At 36.9% G+C, this 15,921-nt stretch overlaps 1 protein-coding gene across 1 annotated transcript in view; it reads right to left on the bottom strand.

Moving 5' to 3' along the window:
- LOC126369434 (uncharacterized) overlaps positions 1-15,921 on the bottom strand; it is a 51,467-nt gene that overhangs the window by 13,676 nt on the left and 21,870 nt on the right. Inside the window, exons 2-3 of the mRNA XM_050013851.1 lie at positions 15,042-15,181; positions 9,081-9,200 (exon numbers count right to left, since the gene is read on the bottom strand). Coding sequence (XP_049869808.1) covers positions 9,081-9,200; positions 15,042-15,155 — 234 coding nt within the window. The 5' untranslated portion in view covers positions 15,156-15,181. The remainder of the gene's footprint in view (positions 1-9,080; positions 9,201-15,041; positions 15,182-15,921) is intronic.

The following is a 15,921-nucleotide window of genomic DNA, read 5'->3' as shown; positions in this document are numbered from 1 at the left end:
TCTTTTTTTCTTTCTTTCTTTCTTTAATCAGTTGTCAACCATTACCGGCGTCGTCTACTGTTGCTACTTGTTATTGTGATATTTTCTCTAATAATAAACTGGATCTAAAGTGCCTAAAACCCGCGTTACTATTCACGAACAGCACTTGATTGGCTGTTTTTATTAATAAATAACAAAATTCTGGCTCATTATTTATTTCCAGCTTTTTCTTACCTACACTCCTTTTTTTACGTATAAAAAATCGTGTATATATATACTAGCAACATTAAAGGTTTATATGATATGATTACATTTAACTCACAGCTTAAGAGGCTTTTAGCATCCATTTGCGATAAATGGGAATGACACGACATAGTCTTAAGTAGATAGAAATGGATAAGGGTTTTTGTAACTCAATGTTCTTAGAATTTTCTCAATAAAATCTTTTGGGAATAACTTTACTGTGCGAATGGGACCTATGGAAGTATCAATGTTATTTGCTAGTTGGTTCAGATGTCATTCAATATTTGAGATGGCCGGACTAAAGGGGTGGTCTAAGAGCTCCTTGGTGAAAATAATAAAAAAAAAAAAAACATTTATTTCGGGTGTTTTCCCATAGCAATTGTTAGTAACAAAAGTCTTATATCTATATTAGTAAAAAATTACAATTAATTAATCAATTAAAAAGTTATATAATTTAGTGTCTTTGGCAAGTTGGACGCGGGTCGAGTGCTGCATAATAGCACTGTCCACGTCCAGCCTTGCCGCGACAGTCTGCAGGAGGCTGTTGGAGCTGCTCCTCACCCGATGGATCAGGGATGCGATGCGCATTCTAATTAAGAGACCAGTCCGGTCAATACTTCGTGTGAGTTGTCTTCTTCTTCTATCGTGTGGGTTGTGACGTGAATTACCAACTTCATCAATCCTGACAAACCGACAGAGGGATTGTGTCCTCGAACATGATGGACTAATGTTATGGGCGATAGGCTGATCCCTTATCACCATAAGGTTCATCATATCCATCTTTGGACTTCGTATCAAAAGTGGCTGCAAGTTGTCTTTGATTACTTGTGGCTCTGCCCACCCCATTAGGGATTACGGGCGTGAGTTTATGTATGTATGTATCAATCCTGGTGTCAGGGTTCATGTAACGACTACTTACTTACATCAGTAAGTAGTAACTGGGACCAACGCCTTAACGGGTGTGTGTTGTGAATGCAATTCATTTTTAACCAACTTCAAAAAAGAAGGAGTTGTACGTTATATGAATGGTTCGTTATACCCCGTAGGTTTGGGTCCCGAACTCAGCCACCATATCACTTTGGCCTATTGAAGTAAGAGGCTCCCACCCCCGCGGCAAAGACGCGCCGAACAGAAATTGCCCCAGTGGAGGCCAGAGAAGATTGCTCTGCCCCCCTGGGTCCAGTTAGTTGTAAAACAAATCAAAGGCATTAATTGTATAACGATAAATAGATGAACAATATTCAGACAAATTTATCACAGTAAGACAATAATTACCTAAATCCAACTTAGAACAAACAAAAAGGCCCAATTCAAAGGAATTATAATACATTTTAGAAACGCAATTCAGAAGCCAAAGCAAACGGATAATTGACATGATTCCTTAACAAAGAAAATACAAACTCGGATCTTCTCGTTATAAATTATACAAGATTAAAGCTTGGTACATACAGAGCGGAGATGGCGAGACTTGCAAACCGAGGCGCGGGATTTTGTTTGCGATTTCATGCATAATCCCATTCTCTAGCGCTTCTCTGGCCCGTTTGTACCGCGTTACAGGCTCTGTGTGCACCCAGCTTTAATCGTTACAGAATTGATAACTGTGAAGTGATTGTTGGATATTTGGACCTTTGCCAACTCAGTATAAAAGAGATAAATGGCCGTGACTATCTTTTGTTTATGGTTTATCCCTTAAAAAGTATAGTAGCTTTTCTATTATACATGTTTTCGTACATGAAATACAATGTTTATTAGATACAGACAGACACAGAAGATTAGTAGTGTTGGCTTCGGCCCCATGCACGCCTTCCAAAAGTTCGAGACTCCATAGTCCCGAAATATGGAAGTGACACACCTATATAAAGGTATTATACTACTAACATAGAATAAAATTCTATTGTTACTAAGACTTTTAATATTTAATTTGATTGTTACCTAACCTAGCAAGTAAGTACATTGTTACTAACAAATTATGAATGTATACTCGCATTTTCCAAAATAAATGATTTTGAATTGAATACGCGACCAGAGAGTCTAAGAAAGCCACATTAAAACAATATTAACGGCCTCCGTAGTCTAGTGGTTGAGCGTTGGGCTTACGATCCAGAGGTCCCGGGTTCGAATCCCGGGAACAAAAATCACTTCGTGATCCCTAGTTTGGTTAGGACATGGCAGGCTGATCACCTGATTGTTCGGAAGGCCCGGTTTACTACTTACTGATGTAAGTAAATAGTCTTCACATGAGTCATGTCAGGGGCCTTTGGCGGCTCAATAATAACCCTGACAGCAGGGTTAATGAGGTTGGTAATTCACCTCACAACCCAAACGATTGAAGAAGTTTGAAACAATTCATCTTAAAAGCAATAGTTGCTTTTTATAGTTTTTATAGACAATCGCATTATACAGTTGGCTCGACCATTATAGACGGCGATACGGCTTACCACCTATCACGTTAGTGTAACAGAAAGCTCGGTCAGGTGTGGGGAATTAGTTCATCTTGCGACGGATGTACCTGGCAGGTTAGAATATAATCGTAAGATTATGCTATATTATGCATTATATAATATTAATGGGATGATTGGTCGCCTTAATGGTTACAGTAATCGCGTAGTCAGGAGCGTTTATAACGGGTGGTTTATAATTAAATCTAACTTCAAAGATTTAACCAAAGTTTGAAGTTTGATTTCTGATGAATATTCATACATTTTGAGGCTTTCTTGGTGATTGAAATGACGCAAAGAGTTTTATGTTCATCTATTAATTATATCTTATATAATAGTAGTCAGTTGTATCCGCTTTGTTTCGGCCTAAAGTATTTTTTTTATTTAAAGTAGAAATTGTACAAAAAGTTACTTAATGCTAAATAATGTCGCCAAACTGACGTAAGAAGATATGTAATCATTTTTTGCTGTTGTCCAGCTAAATGTTGTTATGTTCAAATATGTGTGTACAATATGTATTTAGGCGTGTTCTAGTCCTTTAGTTCGGGAGTATAAATTAAAACACTTTTCCTGATATCAGTTCGAATATAATCAGGTAAGTAGCACACGTATTACAGGAGCGTCGTCGGCCGGATTAAGGCCGGGTTTTCACTGACGCGGAGATGGGCGGAGAAGAGCGGAGATGTTCGGATTTAACCAATCACAGCGTTCGAGAGAGCGAAAAACGGAGACGCTCTGTCACTCTCTCCCTCACAGTGATTGGTCGATTCCTGCACATCTCCGCTCATTTCCGCACAGCTCCGCGTCAATGGAAACGCAGCCTTAGACTGCCGACCCGTTAAGGATTGATTATGTAAAGTGTGTAATATGGCGAATTGTATTTGTTAATTACTTATAACTGCTTATAACTTGTATTCATTTGTTGGGTTTTGGGTCTGCACCTTAAACGTATTACTTGCCTAGTTATTAAATATAGAGGGTGCTAGGGACATCGCAACTTATTAAATACTGTGGGGGATGATTCAGCTTATTATTCTGAGTTAATATCAAGTAGAATTTACCACCGCAAAAGTATAGAATTGAAAATAATAAAAAAAAAAAACATGAATTTACGACGGAAAATTTCACTTGATATTAACTCAGAATTATGATCTGAATCGTCCCCCTCAGTATTTCTTACGATGTCACTAACACCATGTATGTATGTAACTTGTGTGTAGTAGTAAATAAATGAATAAATTTTACATTCAACACATCTCTCATCATCATCTGTGTTGATTTGTTTTAAATGTTGTGTGCAATAAAGTATATTTGATTTGATTTTAATCTCTGCTTGTGCGAAAAATAGCATCGACTAATTACTACGGCACAAGTCGCGGGTTCCAGTTTGCACAACACAAAACGCATTTAGGTTCTACCCGAGACCTTTTGTTGGCGTGACTTATTGCCGGACAAATGGGGAGCGCTGAGGGCCTTCACCCGGTACAAAATTTAAGACAACAGGCCTGAGGGTGCCCAGCTGTCTACCCGGGACCCAACCCATGTACACAATATGTAATATCATTGATCCTACAGATGTATTTGCGTTTCGCTTCTTAAACAGGTTCAAATCCCGGTACCGGACTTGCTACAATGAGTTATTAATTTATCTTATGAGCAGTTTTCACCAACACAGTTGACTCGTGCATTATAGACGGGGATACGGCGCACCACCTCTCATGGTCTAACAGTAAGCTCGGTGAGGTGTGGGTATCTAATCTATGTTATGTCTTATGTCTGACTACCCCAGTTGGGATATCGTTTAAATTTGCGTTTCGCTTCTCAAACAGGGAGCGCCAGGTTCAAACCCCGGTACCGGACTTGCTTCAATGAGTTATTAATTTATCTTATGAGCAGTTTTCACCAACACAGTTGACTCGTGCATTATAGACAGGGATACGGCGCACCACCTCTCATGGTCTAACAGTAAGCTCGGTGGGGTGTGGGTATCTATGTTATGTCTTATGTCTGACTACCCCAATTGGGATATAGTCGAGTGCGTACCTTATTTGCTTTTTGATACAACAAGACGTTGCGATTGATATTATGATACGAACAACGTATACCTATGTCGAAAATATAAACCTGTCTAAATGAGGTGCTCCATTCGCTTTGCTGGCTACGTAACTTCTATTTCCGTACTTCGCCGGAACCTGCAGATGTCATGTGAAAAATAAAATGGCGTATATTTTGCCTCAAGATATGTCTAAATACATGAGCTTTTATAACTCAAAGAGAAAATGCGGGAGTTATATCTGCTTAAATCCCGACATGTTTTATGTAATAAAATAGCTTTATTAGCAGGAAATGAGTTGGTCAACCTATTTCTAAGATTATATAGTTTTTGTGTGTGAAATATCATCATCATCATCATCAGCCGTATGACGCCCACTGCTGGGCATAGGCCTCCCCCAAGGATCTCCACGACGATCGGTCCTGCGCTGCCCGCATCCAGCGGCTTCCCGCGACCTTCACCAGATCGTCGGTCCACCTTGTAGCGGGCCTACCCACTGAGCGAAATATAAATATTCTTAATTTTCCTCTGAAAAGGGTACGGTCACAAGTACTAATATGTATACACTTTGTAACCATGTCACATTAACTTCTTTGACAAATTATACCGTAAGTCTCATTAAATGTCAAATATGATAGTGCGACAGGGTTCTAAAGTGGGTTCATGATATTGCTCATGACTGTATATCAATAGATGTATGTACATAAAAGTTATTCCTTATCATTTATCAACAATAGCATGCAATTATTGTTACAATTTAGGTATACTCGTATTTCATGTCATGTATTTATATATTTAGTCATTACATTAAAATAATAAAATCAATTCGTTTCGTTAATTTATAACAAAATTAAAGCAATTATCAACACAATTCAATATTTTTGGGGTCAGAATTCTTTGACGATATAAAATTACTAAATGCCTACTACTTACTTAATGTCAGTCTATAGGCAAAATTGCAGGCGATTGAAAGATAATAAATATATAGGCGGTTTTTTCAAACTAGATAAGACTAGCAGGCGTAAAGTACTTATTAAAATATTGATCTCCCAACTCCACAGTTAGGTAGAAATCAAATTAGACCAAGAACAGTGGAATAAAGAAGAATCGGAAAATTTAAGAGACAATTTTTTTTTAACGATCACTTCTAGGACGAAAGATGGAATAAATAGAGTTAATCCACAAATAATAAAAGGAAAAGATCGACAAGGTATAAATTACGAACCACTTTGACTTTGTTTGATCTTGATCGTCACCAACACAAAACGGAAATTAGAAGTTGAATTTGAATTTGACATTTGAACGATAAAAGACTTTTTAAAACAGGAACTCATTAAACAGGTACTTACACGTGTACAAAGAAGAATATTACGGGATCAATGGCGGATAATAAATTTTTGGGAGGTTATATTTATTTTACATTATCAAAAATAAATTAAACGTTACAAGTGAAATGATCAAGAACACTGCTAACTGGATCAATCGTATTATCGTCGCCTTATAGTCCAAAACCACGTAATCGTCTTTTAGAAAAATATTCTGGTGTGATTTTCTTCAAAAAAACCTTCATTTTTTAATTCATTTCATTTCGGGTAAAAATTGAGGCCACAATTTTTACCTGGATTAAAAACAGCGTATATCGGGCGGTTTTGCTATTGTTAACTTTTTTTTGATGTGACTTATCGTAGATTTGCATTAACTACTTAGCCGGACAAATGGGGAGCGCGGGAGGCTCTCACCCAGAGGTTTTTTATAATAACATTCGAAGTTGATTTTTCATAAAAGCGGTTACGTGGGCGTGGTTTGTGTGATGCACTTATTCTTATTAATTCAAGGTTTTTGAAGATCTTGCTTTATGCATATTCAAACTTAAAACGCGTTCAGCTGTGGTAAAAAACACAAAAGGGATTTGTGTCCTTGAACATCATGAGCCAAACAGAACATCAAAATATTAACATTATTATCTGCGATGGACTAATCGTCTGGGACTTCGTGTCAAAAGTGACTTGTCAAGTTGTCTTCTGGGTCCTGTTTAATAAAACTTACAAATGTAAATTACGATGACAATTTGATGTACATTGCGGAGTTTGTGATCACAAATATTTTGCAATTTCATATTAGCTACGTAATGAACACCTAATTGTCATTGTAATTTACAATTGTAAGTTTTATTAAGCAGGCCCTGGTTGCTTGTGGGTATGAATTAGGAATTATGGGGGTAAAACCCGCTTCGCACCTATATGTATGGGTGCGAGACGGAGAGTGTTCGTTCTATGTGTATTATTTTTTGTTCCATGTTCATACAATGTCAATGAATACACAAATGTCCAGTTTTCTCAGAATTTTCTCTTTGCGTGTTTTTATCCGTCGGGTGTTTGATACTCGAAGCCTACTATCGGCTGTAGCACGCGTAATAGTCACGTGTGGTAGTCACGTTTAACATCTCAAGGGATAATTAATTTCATTATATTAAGACCCCGAATATGCTATGACGTTTCATTGGCATTCTTCCCGAGATGTTTCTGATAGAATTACCTATGAGGCATCTAATGTGACGGTATGATTACGAAGCTCAAGATCTATCAATTTTTACTTAAAGGCCCAGTCTTCGAATGCAGAATACAAAATTTGAATATTTTCACCCTCTCGGGAGCACCCCCGCTGACGTCTCTATACCTGAAATTGCGCTACTTTGGAGTACCAAACATTCAACAATGAAAGAAGAAAAATTGAGGAGCTCGGTGGCGCAGCGGTAAACGCGCTCGGTCTGCGATTGTTGAAGTTAAGCAACTTTCGCAAAGGCCGGTCATAGGATGGGTGACCACAAAAAAAAGTTCATCTCGAGCTCCTCCGTGCTTCGGAAGGCACGTTAAGCCGTTGGTCCCTGCTGCATTAGCAGTCGTTAATAACCACCAATCCGCACTAGGCCCGCGTGGTGGTTTAAGGCCCGATCTCCCTATCCATCCATAGGGAAGGCCCGTGCCCCAGCAGTGGGGACGTTAATGGGCTGGTGATGAAAAAAATACTTACTATGATAACAATGTAAGCTGATTAATATTTTAGATATTTAGATATCTTTACCTATAGATTTAGGGTGTAAGTGTGTCTATGATTTTACGTTCATTTACTAAATATTTTCAGTTCGCATAAATTGTGAATGCTGTTTTACACTAAGCCACTAAAAAATTCTTTAAAACAGGGGCTGAACGCTGTAAGTAGATATTACACCGAACAAATAACATCGCTTACCATCTGTATTCTGAATCTTTTCTTTCTTTTCTTTTTCTTTTATTAAGGAAACATACAGCTTGCACAATAGATACTTTAAGATATAAACTTATAATTAAAGACATTTAGCCAAAACAGTTTCCACCGTAATTATATTATATTCCGTTGCAAATTGCGGTAATATATTAAGTTATCCTATCAGGCTTAAACATTTTACTAATCTACCTAATAATAACTGATTTAGGCGCAGTTTCCTGATAAAATAACTCACAAATCTTCCAGTATAATGTACCTTATTGTGGCATTTTAGACGAACAATGCGTTAGTAATTTATGAGGCAAGTTGGTAACCTCTGGTTTGCTATACAGCACCGAAATAATAAATAATTCATCGGCTTTATTATGTCTGGTTTTAGCTACATTTCGTTTCTAGTGTGTGCTTTGAGTTTCATCTGTTCTTGTATTAGCAGTACCAACCCGTAGTATGAAAGTAATTTATTATTTATTTATTATTTTTCCACGATCAAGGTTAGCTATTAACAATTATAGACGGCGAAACAGTTCTTTTTTTAAAGTGACTTAGAGGATTGCTTCATTTTATAGTATTAACTACTTAGCCGGGCAAATGGGGAGCCCTGTGGGCTTTCACCAGACACAGCGGTACAACGGACGCCTATTTCTCACCGGGGTAAGCAGAGACTATGGAATTCCATTTGCTTAGATCCCGACACACTTCTCTTGTTTCCTCCACATTCATAAACCCGGTACGGTCACGAGCATTAATATGTATACACTTTGGTACCATGTCACATTAACTTTTTTGATAAATTGAACTGTATGTCTCATTAAATGTCAAATATGTTAATGCGGTAGAGTCCCAAAGTGGGAACATTATATTGCTCATGACTATACAGAAATTTAAGATTGGCTTCGTTGTGCGCTGTTCCACCTCTGGGTCTTATTTAACTCTTAAATGGCCGTAAGCCGTTGAGGAGTTAGAGTGAGACCGTGTGGACTATGTTTCGCTCGCATTAACAGGTTAAGTGGCACACGATGAGACTGAATTTTTTGTGTAGAGTGTCCGTCCGGGTAAAAAATTCGTAAGCGCAACTTATGCTCTACGATTTTAAATGTACTTACTTGTAATACTCGTAGCCGAAGCACTAGCGCCAATGGGTAAGACAGGGAGTGCTGGAAGAAGCCTCCTTCTCTCTCACCCGTTAGGGGTGCCACCGACTCTTTCCGACGGGATAGAGCTGCCTGCAACAAACAATACAATACAATACAAAAACGCTTTACTGCACATATAAACACAATACTAAGCACAATTACAAAAGTGACAAGAGAAGCATAATTGGCATCAATTAAGTAAACATAAAGCATTTATACAATGCTATTCTTACATGGTTATGAAATTACATAGGTACATAAATGCTCAATCACGTGGTGTCTCAAGGTTGGGAATTCGATATCGAACCAGCCGACAGTCAACGATTTCCCTCATTCAGCGATTAATTGTCGACACTAAAATCGATTTTAAGCGCATTATTCATCAAGCCCAATCGGGAAGATAGTTGTGAGTTTATATTATGTTTATTTTATTAGAATTGATTAGTGTGACACAGTTCCTTGTAGAGCAACATTTAAAATATAAACAAAATAAAATGATAAATTGCAAATAAAATAAAATGAGAAAATGTGCCCAATATTTGGACTTTTCAAAGTAGGTTGTTTGTATAAACAAAGCTATTTTCCGGGTGAGAGCACTCAGCGCTCCCATTTTGTCCGGCTATGTAGTGAATAATACCGTCCAGGGAAAATCTACGATGGATAAGTCACGACAAGAAAATATTAACTTTTCATTTCAAAACAGAATTATGACTATAATAAATTTACAGTAAGATTCTAAATGTTTTATTAACTTGTAAATGAGTTATCAAAGTTCAGGCGGGTACAAGGAATATAATTCAATTCAATTCTTTATTCATAATAAATATTACACGTCAACAAATATTTCGATGAGTACACATTATATAGATTACTTTACAATATTTCAATATTACATCACAATAAAATCATAACAATATACAAATTACAAATTATGATGAACATAACGAATTATTTTTGTGTTCATCATATAGGTACCCATCTTAGGATTTTGTGTTAAACATGACAGTGAAGAAAGAAAGAAACATTTATTACTTCCGGACACCACAGACACAGACAGAGGTACATTACATTCAACACAGGACAGAAACCACACGGAAATGAATACGCAGAAAAAAAGGAAAAAAAAAACAAAACAGAAAGAAAACCATGATCAAAAAACATTAACAAAAAAAAAAAGAAGAAAAACAAACCAAAATCATAAAAATAATAAAACTTAGTATTTTAAATGCAACGCAATGACGGCCCGATCATCTGCGGTGGCGTCCGGAATAAAAGGACCTTGCTCAGCATAAGTCGCGGCGTGAGCCACGACCTGGTATTCTGCGGGCCCTACCGAGTGAGGCCACGGAAATATATATCTGCCCATCCCATTAGGGACTGCGGACATAACTTTATGGTGCTAATACTGTATCATTCATGGTGTCACTAAGTACCAGCCACCGGTACTACGCATGCGCCTTCCATGTTTGTGTTAACCCAGACAACACAACAACAGCTAGAAGCAATTATACCACAAATAGAAACACATCAAACAACTTTTATGTTGACTTTATAAAAAAATATATTAAAACGAGTCTTAGTCCCGAGGCTCTTAGTAATTTTAATTGTATTTTAACTTTATATAATTCTATTGTTTGCTCTTATTAAAGCAAGCAGCGGTTTAATACATCACAGAAAACAATAAAAATCCTTCTTGATTGAAAAATATATAAGTAAAATTCATTATGAGCGACACTGAGGAGAGTGACGGTGAGAAGAAAGTTGAAGTGAAGAAATATAGTGACTCTTCAGGATCTAGTTATGATGAGGAAGATGAAGAACCAAAGACAATTTCACCGAAAGAGGCGCGCACGGATGAACCTGGGACTTTGGTTGAACGTAAGTTTTACACATACATACATATATACATAAATCACGCCTATGTCCACTATCGAGGAGGGCACTGTGTCAGTCTAACTTCTTGGTGAAAAACGGTATGGTACATTCTAACTTTTAAGTTATGCATCATAAATCGTATCAAATACCACACGTACACTTATGGGAGCATTTCAGTGTTTTAAAATAACAGTGTAATAACTGATTTAGAGACTCAAACTTTTGTTTTAGTGTCGTTTATTTTTCGTTTTCCACAAGGAATAAAACTAGAAAAAAAAAATATTTTCGTGAAGAGGTAAGATAAAATATTTTAAACACGAGCAAATAAGCACTAATAATGTCATTAAGTGGAGGTCCGTGTTGCTCTATGAACATGAAGCGTGAAGAAAACTAATTCTATAAATAATATTGTGAAATTACTGTCATTGTATGCTTTCCAAACCTTTTTTATTCGGTTAGCATGCAGTCTTTTTTCTGACGATTATTTTTGAAGTCATAATAATATTCCTACTTCATGGAAGCCTACTGGGTAATGACAACGTCAAACGTCCTTTGTTTTCACAACAATACATGTTGCATTGAATATTTTCTATTTATTACATCGGTTTTAAATTAAATTTATATTTGGTCAAATCATTCAATTTCAGTTCAATCACCAGCTATAAAAATGACTGCCGCGGCTCCCACCGGGCCTCCTCTTCCACCACAGCCTCGTCGAAAACGATTCGTACCTAAATATGAAGTCGATGGAGTACATAAAGTTGCACTCAGTGAAGAAACACAGCTGCTAATAGAAATAGTCATTGGCAGTCATGTTAACGCGCAGTTCCCATGGAAGTCCGTATACACATCAAAAGTTATGGAAGCCCTCGAGCAGGGTGGCGAAACATCAGAGTTCTACCCATTTAAAGAAGAACTGGAAGAATACAAAGCCTCTGAAATCCTTATGGGATATATACCCGATGAGTCTAAAGATGAAGACGAATTTTACATATGTTGCACGATTGAAGCAAGGGATCATTGCAAAGAACAATCAGATAGATATATAAGAAGGCAGCAGAGGAAGTTGGAGAAGGCATTAGAGAGAAAACCCAGGCCTTGGACGAGTTTAGGAAGTGAAGTAGAAATAAAAAATCTTTTACCCGTTGATACTCGTCCATTAATGGAAGTAGAGATAAAAGTTTCTTTTCCTACATTATATGATCCGGAAAAGTTTAATGTTCGAGACGTTCTTTCGGTTAGAGATGGATACAAAGAATTGACGCCGTATAGACAAACGTTTAATAACGTATATCGTCGTCGCATTGATTGTGAATCTCAGGTTGGCAATCCCAAAGTTAACAGAGCGGCTCAAACTGTTCTTAGATATCCACAAAATATGTGGACGCAATCAATTGCTGATGCTCTCGGTCAATATAAAGAAGGTGCAGGTGGTGATGATTTCTTTAAAGACGACGATGATGAATCGTCATCCGACGATGACATGAGGGTTAAACATCCTATAGATGAAGTAGGATTAGCCGCGTACAAAGCAGCATATAGACGTTTACGTCGACATTCTTATGTTGAAATGATTAATAATTTTGTGGAAGCGAAATACGAAGAAATGGATTCAGAAATAGAATTAAATACGGTCATGGACATTTATGGTAATGATTATCCCAAGCTTGTGGCTAAGAAAACAATAGATATTTACGATTCAATGACTTTTGAAGAGTATGTCTGTTTCACGGATGTTAGAGCCAAAGATAAGTATGTATCAAGTGCAGTTTTTCATCCTATGTGGACAGGAATTGTAGCAATTTGTTATTCAGACGGGTCACCAAATATTATGAAATATGTAAGTACTCGACCAGATCCTATAAAAAGAGCTGTGTACGGTTTAAATCCAGTTATGATTTGGAGCCATCTAGATAGTTTGTATCCAAAATTGTACTTGGAGTGTTCTCGGGAAGTCAAAGTGCTATCGTTTTGTCCATTCGATGAAAATCTTTTGGTCGGTGGTTGCGTAAATGGCCAAGTTGTAATTTGGGATTTGAAAAATAAACTAGAAAATGTTGAAACTATAGTTGTATTAAGTGAAACTAGAGAAAAATATAGAATCGCTATGAATGCGCATATGGGCTGGTTTAAAAATATCCAAGATATGGCTGTAGTGCAGCCTACTGCAATGAGTAATTTAATGACAAGTCATTATGGTCCGATTACTGCAATTAATTGGTTGTCACCAAATTTTCTAGTAACGTCCACCGGAAAGCAGTTTCCAGTTGAAGAAGATGAGAGGTCACTAATTTTTTTTACTGGATCTGAAGATGGTACGATTTTAATTTGGACTTTATCTACTGAAAATGTCACGTTTGTTGAAGGTAAAAAAATTAAGAAATCCAAAAGAGTATTGAGACGACCATCTGGATTAACGGTCGATGATTCTCCTTACAAGGTACTAGATCGAAGGTTCCAGCCATTATACAAACTTATATTAGGTATTGCTGGACGTCCACAAACTTTGCCTGTACAAAGTCTTGGAAGGGATTCTCCTCTAATTGAATACATTTATACACCGAGAACAGAGAGAACCGGTAGAAAATATTTTAGGGGTGAAATAATAAAACAAAGCGAAAATGAAATGTCTAATATCTTGTACTGCGGCTCACAACATGGAGAAATGAGAAAAATATCATGGGAAGGCCACGCTTTTAATACAGGAGAGGTAGTGAACTCTGAATACGCCGATATTATTTACCACTGTCGCATACATGACGGTATTGTAAGTTGCACCCAGAGAAATCCTTTTCTTAAACACATAACGTTAACTGTTGGCGGAAAAATATTCGCAATTTGGTCCGACAAATTAATAGGTAGACCATTGATATGGAAGAAGCGACCGTTTCGATTAACTGATGCAAAATGGTCATTATACAAACCAAGTTTAATATTTATTTCTACGTTAGAAGGAGACCTTGAAACATGGGATTTATTTTTGAGAAGTGACGAACCAATAGCAGTGCAAACTGTTTCAGGATCAATGCTCACAGGAGTAACAGTACACACTTTACCTATACCAAAGAATCTTATCGGAGTGAGTGATAGCTATGGTTCGTTTAGAATGTTTATTAATCCTCCTATATTTATGATAAAAAATCCAAATTACATAGCAAGAATGGAGAATATGATAAATAGGGAGTTAAAAGTGATGCAGTCATTTCTTGACTGGCAAAATGAATGGATGAAACACAATCCTCATATCCTCGATGAACTAAAACGAAAAGAAGGCATATTACTGGCTGAAAAAGAAGAAGAGAGAAAGAGATTGAAAGAAGAAGAAGAAAAACGTTTGGAAGAAGAAGCCGAGGCTAAGAGGTTGAACAAAATGAGAATTGTGGGACCTGTAGAGAAATGGGAGCAGATTATACAAAAATTAATAGAACGAACAATAGCAGTAAAGAAACGTATAAACAGAGCTGAATTAATAGAACATGAAAAGCCGTTGCGCGAACTAGAGCAGCAACGTTTGGAAAAAGAAAAACGAATGCTTGAAATAATGAAGAATCAAAAAACCATTTTCAATGATACAGTTGCTATACTGTTTCCTGAAGCTATTGAGAAACCACCAAAACAAAGAATAAGTTGTATTTTTGAAAATAGAGCTAAACTGAAAACTGAGTATGTAGCAGAATATGAGCGTATAAGGAAACAAGCAGCAAAGACTGTCAGAGATAATCCATACAAAACAACATTCTCTTGGGAAACTACGTTAGCCGAGGGCAAAGAGAGGCGACAGGCATTAAATGCTCACGAAATATACATAAAAATGCACAAAGCCAGATTAGATGAAGAAAAGAATATTCCTAAAGTTTATCAGAAACCAAAGGAAGTTGTTAAAGAAGTTGTTGAAACTGAAGAATCGGAAGCTACAGGTCAAGAAGGTGGTGTAGCTTAAGCTTATATTGTATTAAGTTTTTCTTAACATTTAAATTATGTTATTATTTTTATTATAAGTAGTTTTATTTAGATAATTAAAGAGATTCCTTGTAAAGAAAATGATGTTTAACTTACAACATTCAGCTCTTCCATGTCGTCTTCACAGTTGAATGAGGGTGCCACGCATAGTTTGCGCTTCATATGTGCTGGTTGTAAAGCTACTTCTTCTGAAAACTGCACGGTCGTCATAGACCTCAAGGTGATATGAAGCACATCTGAAAAACAAAAGTCTATTTTCTACATTTGTCTACACTGAAATCCAGTAATGGCATGGCTCGACTGGTAGTGCCAAGCAGTGGTGCGTAGGGAAACAAATGGATCTTTTTGCACTTAGAGTAGGTATTGGATATTGCTGTTGTTAGTTAAGTGGGATAATGCTTCAGTTTGGGAACTACAATCTCATTATGTACGAGGTTAAAACTCATCGATAGTTCCTAACTTACTTAGGATTGAGTGATCTAGATCAGCATTTTCGATTAAAGTCTAACTACTCTTCAACTATATTCTTCACGAAACTTAGATATTTATAACAGAAGTTGTACGCTGTGTTGGTTTGTTTGAAAAGAATGGCAAACGTCGAATTCATTTTTTTATTTACACTTATTATACTACTTATCTTGAAGAACCGTGGTAAGGTAATCTAGTCGGAAGAACGGTTGACTTTTACTGTCAGTGGGGCTAACATGCGCAACGTGATAAAATTATGTCACAGTCATTTTATCGATTGTGACGATATAATTGTCGTTTTGTCAATTGGTGCTAATATGTGAACCAAATAAGCCATGACGAATTTCAAAATACGAACAAAATCACGCGACACGCATGTGAAGGAAAAATCAAACTTATCGATTTCGACAAAATTTATTAAGCGATCGATAATTTTATCACGTAGCGCATGTAAGCCCTGCTAGTCGCAGGTTCGAAATCCAGTAGTAGTAGCTAGGTACTTATGGTG

Source organism: Pectinophora gossypiella, chromosome 9, assembly GCF_024362695.1.
Source record: "Pectinophora gossypiella chromosome 9, ilPecGoss1.1, whole genome shotgun sequence".
In the NCBI taxonomy this organism is placed as follows: Eukaryota; Metazoa; Arthropoda; class Insecta; order Lepidoptera; family Gelechiidae; genus Pectinophora; species Pectinophora gossypiella.
This window is presented reverse-complemented; position numbering and strand designations above follow the sequence as displayed.